The sequence below is a fragment of the Parasteatoda tepidariorum genome, chromosome 5 (assembly GCF_982258835.1).
Source record: "Parasteatoda tepidariorum strain Cologne lab strain chromosome 5, Ptep-v5.0, whole genome shotgun sequence".
Taxonomy (NCBI): domain Eukaryota; kingdom Metazoa; phylum Arthropoda; class Arachnida; order Araneae; family Theridiidae; genus Parasteatoda; species Parasteatoda tepidariorum.
This window is the reverse complement of record NC_141759.1, coordinates 52,666,943-52,682,524: the sequence shown is the minus strand read 5'-3', so window position 1 is coordinate 52,682,524 and position 15,582 is coordinate 52,666,943. Positions and strand designations below refer to the sequence as shown.

General features: G+C 29.0%; 2 protein-coding genes across 2 annotated transcripts; both read left to right on the top strand.

The window, feature by feature from the left end:
- The first annotated feature begins 268 nt into the window (after positions 1–268).
- Positions 269–1,234, top strand: LOC107452808 (uncharacterized). The gene has a single exon (XM_016069393.3). It carries the CDS (start codon positions 269–271, stop codon positions 1,232–1,234), a length of 966 nt encoding a protein of 321 aa, XP_015924879.3.
- Positions 1,235–4,445: 3,211 nt separating this feature from the next.
- Positions 4,446–14,715, top strand: LOC139426372 (TD and POZ domain-containing protein 2). Its single transcript, XM_071185062.2, has 2 exons — positions 4,446–5,671; positions 13,053–14,715. Exons 1-2 carry the CDS (start codon positions 4,589–4,591, stop codon positions 13,095–13,097), a joined length of 1,128 nt encoding a protein of 375 aa, XP_071041163.2. The 5' UTR covers positions 4,446–4,588; the 3' UTR covers positions 13,098–14,715.
- Positions 14,716–15,582: the final 867 nt, after the last annotated feature.

The following is a 15,582-nucleotide window of genomic DNA, read 5'->3' as shown; positions in this document are numbered from 1 at the left end:
TTCATTCTTTCCTTCGGTGAGATACTTTTGAACATATCTTTATTCATTTGATATAGCATATTCCGCTTTATAAAACTGCTTACATAAAATAATAAACTTTTGGAAAAATTAAAAAAAAAGTATGGAGCAAATTGGAGAAACGAAGAGAGAAAAATTTGGTGAAAATGAATTTATATATGAGTGGTACTTTAGAAAGGTAGTTTTTAGCAAGTCGTATCGGAGCCCATATTGCGATATTTTACTATACAAAAATATTTATACTTGTCAAATGGCAATCATTCCTGATAACTCCCAAAATGCCCTGAAGTTCTATCTTTTTCTGTATGGTTATAAGGAACGAAATAGACCAAAAATAACATTTAGTGCTTGCTTTATGGATAAAAACTTGCCTACATTCAATGTGAATAGCCCTGACTTATGTCTCGGTCTTGAAACATCTATGAAAATATTTGAAATTCATTCACAGCACCCAATACTTTTTACTTGTGATGCATACACTTTTCAACTTAAGATAAAGTTCTATGAAGATTTGACTATCGCGCCTTCATTTTCAACTGTAAATACTTCTCTTGAAGATACCAAGGAAGAAGACGGCGCATCTTCTATTCCATTCGAAGGAATGCTGAATAGCGTTCAATATCTAAAAGAGTTGAGTCAAGATATGGAATCACTCTATAATTCTGGAGACTTATGTGATTTGCAAATCCTTATTGGTGACGAAATACTTAAAGTTCATAAGTTAATACTTTGTGCTCGCTCAACTGTTTTCAAGAAAATGATGGAACATAATTGCCTAGAGTCCTCAACCAATTCTATCACCATCACTGACTGTCCTACTCTTCCATTTGTAAAATTTTTGAAGTACCTTTACACAGGAGAAATAGAAAGTAGCTCATTGGATACTGTGATGTCCCTGTACTCGCTAGGAGATAAATACGATGTACCGATTTTAAGAGAAGCTTGTTCTAATATGTTACAATCCAAACTTTCTTCTGATGATTCCGTTGAAGATGTCGCTAATATCGTCTGCTATGTTTTACAGCTAGCCGAATGTCATGGTGATTCGAAACTGAAAGATTTAGCGGCTAGTTTTATCGTTAACCACTTCCCAGTGGTATCGAACAAACAAGGTTGGAAAGACTTGATGAAAAACAATTTCGAACTGATATCTAATATTCTCGCTCTTGTAGCTTCTGGTTTACACAAACAGGTTTACAAATCAGTTAATACTTAGTATTAATTTATAATTATTTTTCAATTAATGATTACATACTATTTATATCTATAATTAATTACAAGATAAGTTTTTAAATTAGATTCTTAATTATGGTTTCGAATTTCACTTCACTAAATGTGTGGAAATGTTCTTCATTTAGTTTTTAATTATGTATTTTGAATTCTCCTCACTGTCTTGCAAAGTATATACATTTATAAATTGTTCACTTACTTTCTTATCCCTCAAAAAAAAGTATTTTAAGTTATATTTTCTGCAGAACTGCATGAAATAGGTCAGAAATTCTTCTATTTTCCATAGACAATCGATTAATTATAAACAGCTAATTAAATTAACAATATTTCATATTAATGTATCGAAACAGACGATATTCAAAAACAAATTACTTTATTAAAAAAAAAAGAAAAAAGGACTTGTCTGAAATAAATTGTGCTGCTAAACTTTTCGAGCCATAAAATTGATAATTATATTACTTTATTTAACTTTTGTTTAAAATTAAATTATCATTTCATAGTTTTTTTTTCAATCAGTTACATTAACTATATCAAAGCAGATGATACTCATAGATATTCATTTACTTGAATCAGTAAGGTTTCTTACATCTGAATATGTATGGAAACTAAAAACCCTTAAAGATGAATTCGTGCTAATACAGGAATGTAAGCACACATAACCTTTGTACTTAGTACGGTTTCTGAATATGGGTCTAAAATATAATGTAAAATAAATTATTAAAAAATAAGTTCAAGGCATTCAAACAAAAATGTTTGAAAGTACGATATCTTCACAAGATTTTTTCAAATATTATTTATGACAGAGCATTTAAGCACCTAAGACCGTTTGTTACACATTCCATTTGTTACCCTGTTATTCACAGAGAAAAAATTTTATTATAGGTAAATTTTCGTACAAAATTGGCCAAATTTGAAACAATCGGTCTGTTAAGAGCAAAAATAATTATATTAATAATAATAGTAGTAGAATACCACTAATAATAGACTAACAATAATATAATTCTAATTCTAATGGAATAGTATCTAATATAATGGAACTAGTAATAATAAAATACTAATAATAAAATGCTAATAATAATAGAATACTAAAATTTCAAAGAGAATTATAACATTTCATTTCTCTGTTTAATTACTGAAAATTTAATGTGATATACGTGAATAAAAATATAAAATATTAAAAATAAATGCCTTAAAAATATTTTCTTCTAGAACCTAATGAAATGAAATAAAAAAGTAGCCATTGATTTTTTAATGATATAAACAAAAATGTCTTGTGATAACTAATTGTATCGATGATCAATTTTTAAACTTTTCTTCCCAAAATAAAATTCTGAAAATTCAAAAAACATAAAATCTATTTTCACAAGACTCTGTTTGTTGGTTTTCCGTTGAATGTAGTGGAAGCACCTCTATTACATATCTATTATCTCTATTATAGAATCTCTGTGATAACACTATAAATACTATGATGTAATTCTATTTATTAGGTTACAAATGTAATGTTCAGGCTTTACCAGAAGTATGTTCTGATATACTACGAAAAAAATTTCCTCTGAGTCTGTTGATAAAATTCTAAATATCAATATTGATGTTTCACAAATAGCCGAGTGCTAAATTGATTCGAAATGGCAATTTTTATCTAAGAGTTTTATCGTTAATCATTTTCCAGTGGTATTTAAGAAAGCATCTTAAGAAAGGTATTTAAGAAAGCATCTCATAGCATCTTTTTTATAAAATTATTTGCTTCTTTAAGAAAATATGTAGATATGCATGATACAGTTTATATTGATCTTAAATTAGTTTTAATAATTGCTTATATGCGATTATAGTTGTGACTAGCGCATTAGATATTATTTTATTAAAAACGTAAGTACTAATTTTAAATTAATACGAGCAACATGATGTAGGGAATTTTACTTATAACCATATGGTAATATTTATTTTCATTTTAGTAATGTCTTCAAAATGTGTTTTTTTTAATAAAAAAAATAATATGAAGTTAGTAGAAAAAGCGTTAATATATTAAGTATAAAATAATGAATTATAATAATTTACAAGTTTTAACGAAATCGAAATTTGCAGAAAAGTATATTTTTGCTCATTTTAATTGTGGTATAATTTTGTTTTGTTTTCTGTAGAAATATATGAAAGTAGTTGTGAAAGATTAAATATACATGGAATAATGAATTATTTCATTTATGAATTATTACAAGCAAACCTTCTTTTGCAGAAAAGTCATTTGCTAAATATTAAAAATAAATGTTTTTTCAAAAGATAATTTTTAGTCAGTTATTTTATTCGTTACAGTTGAGTTTGGTGGTGTTAGGATATTAGTTGGAAAGACGATCTGAAACACTAAAAGGTTTATACTTAGCACAGAGCCTGCGAAAATAGTATTCCAAGTAAGGAATAAGAAGTGCCTAAAAATTAAATAAAACTAAATAAAAGAATAGCTTGAAATCAGTATCATATTCTAAAAGTATAGGAAAAATTCAAACTTAAAATTCAAAATTTTAAATATTTAACTACGTGATTCTTTCAGAAAGCTTATCACACATTTGCATTTGACTATATCGTTTGTTTTTTTTTTTGTGAATTAAGACAAAAATTTCAAAAGAATAAAGAAATTACCCTCTTAATAACCAGAGTTTTAAGAAAAATATATTCAAGGCTCACAAAATTATCATTTTAGTTTATTTAAAAATGTTAAACTTATCTATGTTTTAAGAGAATGTAAGATTATTTGGAGTGCTGTCAAAAAGCATAAAAAATCAGGTAACAAATAGTTAGAATCAGAAAACAAATACTCTAGATAAGACTGGTTATTAAGTAAGACTTCAAAAGAATTTTTTTAAATCTCTTGTTGAAAAAATTCAATAAATCATCATCTTAATTTATTTAATTTTTTAAAAACTTTTTATGTTTAAAAGGAATATCAAATAATCTGTATTATTATCAGAAATACTATTATCAAGAAATTATTTGTTAATTAATTATTTTGAAAATAAATTACAAACATGATTTTAATGTACAATGCATTTAAAAGAAATAAGCAACTGACTGTGACAAATAGCTGATTTTTAGAAATGTTGATCTTATTATGCTTACACGGGCAATGTCCAATGTGTTCGGTATCAGCAAATTGTGATATCCGTTGAAATTATCTCACTGTTTCATGTGACATGCGATTGTATTGCAGATAATGCTCTTCGTCCTTTCAATTAATGGAATATTTTAAAACGTATCTTTATTTTTCTGATAAAGTTCATTCCACGGCTTAAAATTGTTTGGTTGATTGCTTACAGTAAAAAATAAATATTTCAGAAAACAAGATAAAGGTATGGAACTAATTGGTGGACTTAAGAAAGAAAATCTTAGCGAAAACGAAATTTTGTATGAGTGGGATTTTAAAGCGATAGTTTTTAACAAGTCATATCGAAGTCAACGACATTGTGAGAATGTTTTGCCACACCAAAATATTTCTGCCGGACAATTCTCAATAGTGCCTGATAATTCACAGAGTGTTGTTAAGTTTTTTCTCTTTCTGTATGGTTATGAAGGACGAAGTGGACAGAAAATGATCTTTACCCTATGTCTTATAGATAAGGACGATTCTAGATTTAAAGTAAGTTGTCCTGACCTCTACCTTGAGCTTGGTACATCTATGAAAATATTTGAAATTCATTCATCGCATCCAATACTTTTTAATTGCAAGCATTATGTTTTTAAACTTACGATAAAATTACAAGAAGATCTGCATTCTGCATCTCCATTTTCCAATATAAATATCCCCGCTCAAGATGCAAAAGAAAGTAATAGAGCTTCAGATCTGATTCCGAAAAACGAGCACTATCTAAAAGAGTTGAGTCAAGACATGGGATCACTCTATAATTCTGGAGACTTGTATGATCTGGAAATCCGTATTGGCGAAGACATCCTTCGTGCTCATAAGTTGATACTTTGTGCTCGCTCACCTGTTTTTAAGAAGATGATGGAACATGATTGCCTAGAATCCTCAACCAACTCTATCACCATCACTGACTGTCCTAAATCTCCATTTGTTAAATTTTTAAAGTACCTTTACACAGGAGAAATAGAAAGTACTCCATTAGATACTGTTATGTCCCTGTACTCGCTAGGAGATAAATACGATGTGCCTATTCTGAAAGAATCTTGTTCTGATATGTTGCAATCAAAACTTTCTTCTGATGATTCCGTTGAAGATGTTGCTAATATCGTCTGCTATGTTTTACAGCTAGCCGAATGTCATAGTGATTCGAAACTGAAAGATTTAGCCGCTAGTTTTATCGTTAACCACTTCCCAGTGGTATCGAATAAACAAAGTTGGAAAGACTTGATGAAAAACAATTTCGAACTGATATCTAATATTCTCGCTCTTGTTGCTTCTGGTTTGCACAAACAGGTTTACAAATCAGTTAATGCTTAGTATTAATTTATAATTAATTTTTAATTAATGATTACATACTATTTATATCTATAGTTACTTACAAGATAAGTTTTTAAATTAGATTCTTAATTATGGTTTTGAATTTCACTTCACTAAATGTATAGAAATATTCTTCATTTAATTTGTAATTATGTATTTTAAATTCTCCTCACTGTCTTGCAAAGTATATACATTTATAAATTGTTCACTTACTTTCTTATCATTCACAAAAATTATTTATTGATATTTTCTGCAGAACTGCATGAAATAGGTTAGAAATTCTTAGACTTTCCATAGACAATATAATAATTATAAACAGCTAATTAAATTAACAATATTTAATATTAATGTATCGAAACAGACGATATTCAGAAACAAATTACTTTATTAAAAAAAAGAAAAAATTTGGTGAAAAACAATTTCGAATTGTTATCTAATATTCTCGCTTTAGTAGCCTCTGGTTTACACAAACAGGTTTACAAATCAGTTCATTCTTTGTAATAATTTATAATTATTTTTTTAAATAATGATTATATACTATTTATATCTATAGTTGGTTACAAAATAAATTTTTAAATTAGATTCTTAATTATGTTTTTGATTACTCAACGCTAAATATTTATAACTACATTTTGTTAATAAATGGTCAGATACAACAAATATATATCTGAAGAAAATTAATTGCAAAATCACTTTTAAATAATATTCTTCATTCCTATATTTTTAAATATATCTATGCTACTTTGTCGGGAAAATGTAATAGTTTGTTTATAAACATGAATTTCAACTTTTGCTTTCGCATCACCGTAATGGAAAAAATATATTCCTAAATTTCTAACTTCCAATTGATATAAAAAGAGCATTTTAAATGATACTTCTGTAAAACCATTTGAAATGGACAAGATACTTAACTACTTTTCCCCTGCAATTGACTTTTAATAATTTGTTTATAAAAACAGAAAAGCACAGTCTCTATATTTTGTTTTAAATTATACTTTTTTTCAATTTTATTAGTTTCTTTTTACCCTGTTATTTATGACATTGCTTCCCCCATTATGGTTTAGTAATAAATTAGAATCAAAAGTGATCATTGGGATCATTCTTCCAATTAAAGTATAGTGATTATTTTTACAGTAGTTTGCTTTCTTCAAAAATTGAAATTTCTGTAGAATTATAAATAAAAATTATTCTTAGAGAAATTAATAGTATAACTCAATCGAAGAGTAATCAATATTTGGAGAGATGTCTTTTAAAACATATAATTTAAGAAAATATGTATAAATATTTTTTATTACTAAGTAAAAAACTTAGAAAAAAGTATAATATTTATGTTTCCTAAAAAAAATTAGGAAGATGAAATTTTGTAAATATGCTGAATGGCCAGAGAATATCTGACAGCTAGTGAAAAATTTTAGAAGGTAACAGCGACCTCCTGTGACCTGATGATGAACCGACGATGGTCCTGTGACAGACGATGATGAATTATCGTCTGTCGCTTTTCGTCTATCGCAGTGGTTCTCAACCTGGGGGCGATCACCCCAAAGGGGGCGATAGAGCTTCTCAAGTGGGCGATAATCCTTAGGGAAGCGATCAGGGGGCGACGAGTAATCAAAAGATAAAAATTGCTAATAATATTAATAATAAAAGCTATTTGAGATTGAAATTGAAAATACATATGAAACCTATGGTTCTGGTGTAGACAAAGAATTATGATAGTTACAAATTAAAAAAAATTCAAGTGCAGGATCGTTTTCGTCCTACCTTTTGGTATCGCAGGCGGAAATCTGATAAGTCACTCAGTTCCTCTGAGCAATAATACTGTTTCCAGGCGTATTGATGAGATGTTGAGTCAAAACTCATCAAATTTCTGAAAGAAGGTAAATTAGCGTTGTAGATTGATGAATTAACTGTGATAGATAACAAAGCTGTTTTAGCTTACGTGAGATTCATAAATGAGAGTAAGGAGATTAACGAGGAAATGTTGTTTACAAGAACTTTGAACACAGATACAAAAGGATCGTAGATTCTTAAATTGGTCAAAGATTATTTTGAGGTAAAAGAAATTCCCCTCACAAATGTAAGTGCTTGTGCAACAGATGGTGCTCCAACCATGTCTGGTTGTCAGATTCTGGTCACCTTAAAAAAGAAGTACCGGAAGTTATCACGCCATTCATTATGTCATTCATCATCAACTTTTGGCTGCGAAAAATTGGTTATTTCTGGCATCAATAAAATAAAAGCTAATTCTCCTAATAACCGTTTGTTCCGAGAACTTTGCCATGAAAATGATGAAGATTTCGAATTTCTGCTCCTACATACAGCTGTGAGATGGCTTTCAAAAGGAAACTGAGCCGTTTCTTCGAATTGCTGGATTCGGTTACTGAGTTTCTCGACACCACTGATCCTGTTTTAAGTGAGAGTTTGAAGCAACGCAAGTTGGAAATTGCATACCTCACTCATAGTTTTGAAAAAATGAAGGAAATCAACGTAAAACTTCAAGGAAATAAAATGAGCATTATCAAGGCTAAGGGAATCATATCTTCATTCATCGCCAAGTTTGATATCTACAAGTCAAACATTGGTCGCAAAGATCTAATGCAACTTCCAACTCTTAAAAAGTGTTCAATGGCAGATATCGAGATTCTCGAAAATAAAATCTTAATTTTTACTGATCACCTTGATCAGTTATGGAATCAAGATTTAATGAAATTAGAAATTCCGGATTGGATTTTCGATCCTTTCTCTTTTGAAGTTAAGGATAAGCTCACTTCCTCTTTGTAGACTGAGATTTTAGATTTGAAGTATGACTGTCAGGCTAAAATCGTCTTTAAAAAATACGGTTACAAGTTAGCTTGGGTAAAGCTTATGGACACTTATCCACAATTGTGGAAACAAACTGAGCCGCTTCTTATCTCGTTCCCGTCAACATATTTAGTAGAGACAGGATTTAGTTCTGTCTTCAGCTGCTCACAATGCAAAGAGAAAGGTTGGACATTTGCTTCAAAGGAGACCCGCGTTTAAATCTGAGGAGCATAAAGCCTGACATTCAAGCTTTAACTTGAAATACACCAAGCACAGGGCAGTCATTGAAGTGGTAAAAATGTACTTTCTCAATCTTCATTTTTTTTCTCAAATTTTAGTTGTTAACGTTTTAAACTTTTCTTGATTAAATTAAAATATGAATTTAAAAAAAATGTACTTTTGTTTTGACTATTCCGTTTTAAATATCATTTCTTTTTGAAAAAAAAAGATGCACAATTTTTTTTTAATTAATAAAAATGACAGTATAAATGTGCCTCCTTATTTGCATTACAATTTAAATTAAAATCAAATAACATTGCATATATTCAGTGTTTGGTTGCTCACAAGCAAACAATGAATAGTTTTTTGAGCAAAAAGAGAAAGGGGCGATATGTGTCAGCCAACCCCAAGAGGGGGGCGATGGTTCACAAAAGGTTGGGAACCACTGGTCTATCGTCTATCACTTTTTCGAGAAAATCAGATAATTAGAGCACTAGTTATTCAAAGTTACATTGTTTTCCTTCTTTCTTTTTCTTTCTTTTTCCTTTTTTGGACACGTGCACTGTACTTGTATGGTATATTACGTGACATTTTATATTAAAATTTTTCTCAAAATAGGTCGAAAATTCCAATATTGTAATGTCTTATATTTAATTTATTTCTTTTTAACACATGCTCACTGAACTGGGTATAGTATATTATATTATGGATTGTTCTCAAAATAGGCCTCAATTACCGATCAGTTATTATAAATAAGCATAAGTATCATTTCAGATATTCATTTCATCATTATTTAATCTTCCTCAGCAAATATAATTCCTTCCTTGCCACTTAAAAGCCCAATTTTTAATTTCGTGTCATGGAGCTTTTATTTCCGAATACAAACGAACTAGTTTCATCAGAAATTAAGAGATAAGACGTAAATTATCTCACCCCCACAAACCCCTTAATAAAAATTTTATTGCATAAAATTCTTACACCATTTTAAATTGTACTATTTTAAGTGCCAAAATCCCCGATATGAACAAAATTTGTCGAATAGTTCTTAAGAAATGAAATTTTAAGATATTACTATGAAATTACTATGAAATAATTATATAATTATTATGAAATTTTATGATTTAGAAAATATTCAACCAATTTTTTGCAATTTAGTATTTTTTTACATGTAATTTCAGAGTTTAAAATTGTGTAAAAATTTCCATAATTTACAATTCAAAAAATTCTTGACCATTGTCTTATAAAATAATAAATGAGCAATAAAATTTTATTTTTAATGTGGAATTATCTTTGGATAAACGAATTTTATAATTATGAGTAAGAAATTTTCATTTACCTTAAGGGGTAATGAAATTGTGAAATAAATGAATAAATGAATGAATTAATAAAAGAATTAATAAGTGAAGTTAACATTAAGGGGTGCAAACATTTAACCGATCCTCCTGACTAAACTATTAAAACCATACTGTTCAGATATCGGCTACCCGCATTGTTGCATATTCAAAAATTCAAATACGTTCTGAAAAAAAGGTATATTTAATCAGAGATGGTTTTGTACTACCTGATTTCGTGTGTATATGTTTTGGGTCTGAAGAAGTGGTGCCTGTAGTGTTTGAATGAGCGTCCTCTTTCAGCTATTCTTCAAGAAATTCTCGAACGGTGTCACAAGAGTTGGCGATTTCAAAGAGACGGGGGGAGGGGACGACTCCAGGCACCCAGCTTTCCTTTGACCATTAAGGATAGTAAAACTTTTCATCAATTACTAGTATTATTTATAGCATGCAATTACATTTCATATTAACTGAATTTTTAAGCAAACTATTTTTAAACAAAGTAAATAAGTTTCTGATCTTTAAAATTTAATTTTTTTTCTTTTAAAGAAAAATCAAATGTATTTTCCTGGTAGACATAAATCTTTTATTAGGGAATAATTTCTGCATAATGAAAATAATCTATTCATTTACATTTTTATTAAATATATGTCTCTACAATGCCGTTTTCATTTGTTTGTTATTTCTTTTAATACTCTATTCATTTGAAATCCTTTTATGCAAGGAATTTGAAACTGCCATCCTCACATTTCTGCCTATATTGTCAGTAAAAAAGTGATCCTTATGAGTGTCTTTTTTTACTGTTAGTGCACCCTTGTATTAAATATTCGTAAAATTACAAAAACGTGGTAAAATGTTTGGTATAAAAACTCTAAGTATTATAAAGGATGAAATCTGTTTAAATAACTGAAAAACTTTTAAATACAAATTTAGAAAAAACAGTTTATTGTTGGAGAATAGTTTGTTTTTAGCAACAATCCAGAAATACTCCAGTAAAGAACTTCACTATGAAGTTAAACAATGAAAGATACTGGTAAAAAATTGAGCAATGTAAGATTTTTTTCACTATTTCAAAAATTTTTTCAGCATCAATTCAGATTCGCTCTTACAAAAAAAATTTTTTAATTCATATTTCGTCAAAAAAAATTTAAAAAAAAACATGGAAAAGATCTTTTGTAACATCTGCAGAAAGCTGTAAGTAATATTTTGTATATTTCATGAATATTATTTTTAATTTTAAAGTTGTATGATTTCCATGCTCAATTCAACACTCAGGTTAATACTATATTAAGATCAATCTCTGAGCAAATTTTCTGCTGTAGAACATTTTTGTACTTTAAAGGTGTTTTGTACATGGTAGCAGAAGTGAGTCTGCAGTATTATTTTCATAACATCCAAATTAGTCTGCATCATAACTCAATCAACAATGATTATTATTGAAAAAATTCAGCATAATCTAACATGTAGCAAATTTTGTAATCTTAAAGTCCTCAAAAAGTATGCATGAAAATTTATGTAGTTTAAATTTAAGTTAAATTTTATACAAGGGTACTTAAAAAACGGAATGCAGTTAACATACAGTGCTCCATACAATTATACCTGTAATCAAGTCACAGAAAAAAAATTTCTTGATTCTTTGTGGAGTTCTCCTACCTCAGCTTTTTTACGACAGATTGGAAGCTCATAGGATGAGCATTTTGTCACTTGAGTTCTGTAGCAGAGCTTATGAAGTGAATCTACAGCATTATTCTCATAAATCGAAATTTGTCTGCAGCTTCAATCCAGTCAACAAAGATTATTATTGTGAAAATTCTGCCTAATGTAACATAAAGCAAATTTCGTAAATTTAAGGTCCTTAAAAAAGTATACATGAAAACTTTATGTTGTTTAAATTTAAGCTACATTTTATGCAAGAATGCTTAAAAACTGGAATGTGGTTAACATACAATCCCTAATACAGTTAACCGTGTAATCAAATCACAGAAAAATTTCTCTACTTTGTTCATTTATGATGTTGTCTAAACTCAGCTTTTTATTTATTGGAAGCAATTTTAGAAATTTTTAAAAGGTGTCGACGCAACTGTCCCCATTTGTTTGCACGCTCACAATAAAAATAAACGCTCATAATAAAATTAAAATAAAATTAAAATAAAAATAATCTTCAGATGCTTTAATAATCTGCACTGTCAACTGTGTGCTGGTGGGTCTCTGTTTCTCGGCGGGTTGGTATTCCCAATCGCTTGTCCCAGATGTTCTTTATTCACAAAGCATAAGGCAAAAAATACTTGAAAGTAAATTATTACAAATTTGTACGCACCCCTCATAAAAGTGTTTGATTAAAAACTAACTACACATACAGATTTTTTATCATAAATACTTAGGTTCTGCTAAGCTACTAAGCTACAAATACTAGGTTAAGCTCTGCCACAAATCAAAACTGGCACCATTTGCAGAAGCAAATGGTTTCCTGTTTTGATTTGCAACTTACTACTTGCTATTTTTGTTTACTTGCTATTAAATAAATGCTGTTTACAAATAGTAAATCCATTTTACACATACGAAAAAAAATTATTGCTGAGAAAGGAACTTGAAAAAAAAATTTTGAATTGACAAATAAATGAATACATTAATTTTAAAATATAAACTAATAAAAAGAACTAAAACTCATGATGTAATTACATTAAATAAAACAAGAAAAACAAAAATTAATTTTAGAAACGTCTCGTACATACAAAATAAATAAATACTGATTTCAAAGCATTATATATCAAAACTAAAACAGTTTTTCTCAATTTGGGAAAGCTGAATTGAAATTAGAGACAAAATTCTAACTTTGAAAATTTTAAAAGACAGCTTTATTTTCAATAGAAATGCATACTGGAATAAAGTTTTAAAGTTTAAAATGTTAAGAAATAGATCCAAATGTATTGATTGGGCATTTTGTTTCCCTCATAATATATTAAATAGCCATATTTATTTAAATGCATTTTATAAAAACTTCGCAGATCAGCCAAGTCCATTGTGAAATCCAGTACAGAGGACAAGAATAACATCCCTGCTTGTTCCTCAAAAGATAAATACCAACCAAATCCATCCTAAGTACTGGAAGAGAAGGTAAAGATCAGAGAGGATTTCCAATTCTGGGAAAACTATTGCAATGAACAACACAAGAAGATCGGGGAAGCCATTGACGACTCAACTTGGAACAACATCAGTTCAATAAACCAGACTAACCTTAACATCAATGAATGTCTCCCATCCGAAAAACAACAGGATAAAACATCGTGTAACAACTTGGAGACGCCAGACAGTCTAACAGTCGTCAAATTCCACCACCATCAGGATTTGTCTGTCAACAGTGTCGAATGCTTCCCAGAAGAAGGGACACGTGTTGCCATTAGCGACAGTCCAAAAGCTGAAATATCTAGCAGTAGTCATCAGGATAAATATAGGACGGGCAATGGCATCTACGATGATCTCAACATGGCAAAAATTAGGAAATGGCAAGCATTTACCAGATGTTTTCGTGTGATCGGGAAAAAAAATGCAAAAATAATCAAAAATGAATTTTTCGATCAATATCACCTATATTTTGGAATGTTTTTTTTTTCATCTTGAAACACGAACAAAATTGAAATTTCGAGCAATATCATCTTCATTTATGTTTCACTCATCATAAAATATGAACAAAATTGAAAATTTCGAACAATATCAACAGCATTCAATCTTTTTTAGTCATCATAAACATGCACATAAACAATGCCTGAAGAGACAACGGAAGTAGAAGAAGAGGGACAACAACAAGAAAAGGAATTTCGTATGATTTAAGGGAGATTAAGAGCTTCTTCAAGCGTTTAAAGTTTCTAAAATGTAGTATGAAGATGAGACAAGTAGAAGGAGGATGGATAGGAGGATGGCAGGAGAAGAATGAGAGAGCTTAATGAAATCGAGAATGGACAAATTTAATCTAAAAAGGCTGATTTAACATCAATATTGATACTTATGTCTTTACAAAAACATGTAGCTGTTTGAAACAATTTAGGTCAAAATTATGAAAAGCTTATACACAATTTCAAAATTCAAAATTTATATTCCAGGTAATTAATACCTAGCTTTTATTAGAATTTGTGGTTGGGCTTATACCTGACTTTTAAATTATGAAATTCAGTTTCATAAAAGATTTAAATATTTTCTTACCTATATCATTAACGTATTTTATTACCTTATTCTAGCATACTTAATAGCTACATAATAATTTGGCCTCAATCCTTTTGATTGGCATATTTTAATTATTTCACTCCCTTTCGCAAATATCATTTTTAATATTGTTCTCAAATTGTTGTATGTTTTCGTAAAGACATAAGTATTAAACATGGAAAAGAAACATCTGATGGAAAGCGACACCCAGCGGAAAGAAATTGCTTTTTGGAATAAGCATCTAGCTGAAAGAATTATTTAGCGGGAAGAAAAATCTGGTGGAAATAAACATCAAGTTGAAAGATACATCGAGTGGAAAGAAAGGTCTGAAGGAAAGATATATATAGTTGGCAGAACATCATGCTGAAAGAAACATCGTATATTCAACACTTACTTAAAAAAACTGGCGTTGTTTATGTGCACAAAAGCCACTCCTAAGAAAATAAAACACCAAACAAAAAAAAGAAAAAACTAAAATTGTCTTTGTAATGTCCCCTTTTGTCAGCAAAGTAAAAAATATAAAAATAAAAAAAAAATTAAAAAAATACATATATATGTAAACATAAAAATCGTATCGTTATAAAAAATAATAAGTGCAACTAAACAAATAAAAAAATGGAATAATGAAGTCAGACTGGTCGAACAGCACATATACAGATGCAGAATGGCGTAACAGCAGCAGATGCATAGTTATAGGGTTTTTTCAGACTGGTTAACCAGCAGCAGATATATGGATTTATCAGATATATGGCAGTAGATGTGCAGATTCAGATTAGTCCATCAGAGAAGTCGGTGTATAGATATTCTGATTGGTCATTAGTCAGACAGTAGATAAAATCATATGCAGGCAGTTTAAATTTTTGGCCCAATAAAGTAGATCAAAATTTTACTATGACTCACTTTTATTTTGATTTGTTTTTAATTCATTAACATTCAGATATTCGATGTAAGTACCCAATTACAAATTAAATTGCTTAAGGTATGAAATCAAGCTTATGAAAAGCATATTACAGTTATTTTGGAATTAAATAAAATGTCAGTTCATATATAAATAAAATGTCAATCATATATATATATATATATATATATATATATATATATATATATAAACCAGAACCAATCACATAGCTGTAAGCAAACCTTTGGTAACCCAAAGGTGATGTCTTTAAAAATTAAAATAGCAACGTTTTAATTTTTAATTTTTTTCTCGCGAAAATAGTCACAGGTAAATTGTTTTTGTTTTTCATTGTATGTACCTTTCTTTCCAAAAAACAATGCAACTTTGTAGCTGGCAAAGGTGATCAATAGTTTTGTATTCAACGAAGTTTCTAAAAATTC

Coding starts and splice junctions, on each gene's coding strand:
- LOC107452808 (XM_016069393.3), top strand. CDS start 269: ATGGCAATCATTCCTGATAACTCCCAAAATGCCCTGAAGTTCTATCTT.
- LOC139426372 (XM_071185062.2), top strand. CDS start 4,589: ATGGAACTAATTGGTGGACTTAAGAAAGAAAATCTTAGCGAAAACGAA. Junction 5,672..13,052: donor CTTCTGGTTTGCACAAACAG/GTTTACAAATCA, acceptor AAAACTTCGCAG/ATCAGCCAAGTCCATTGTGA.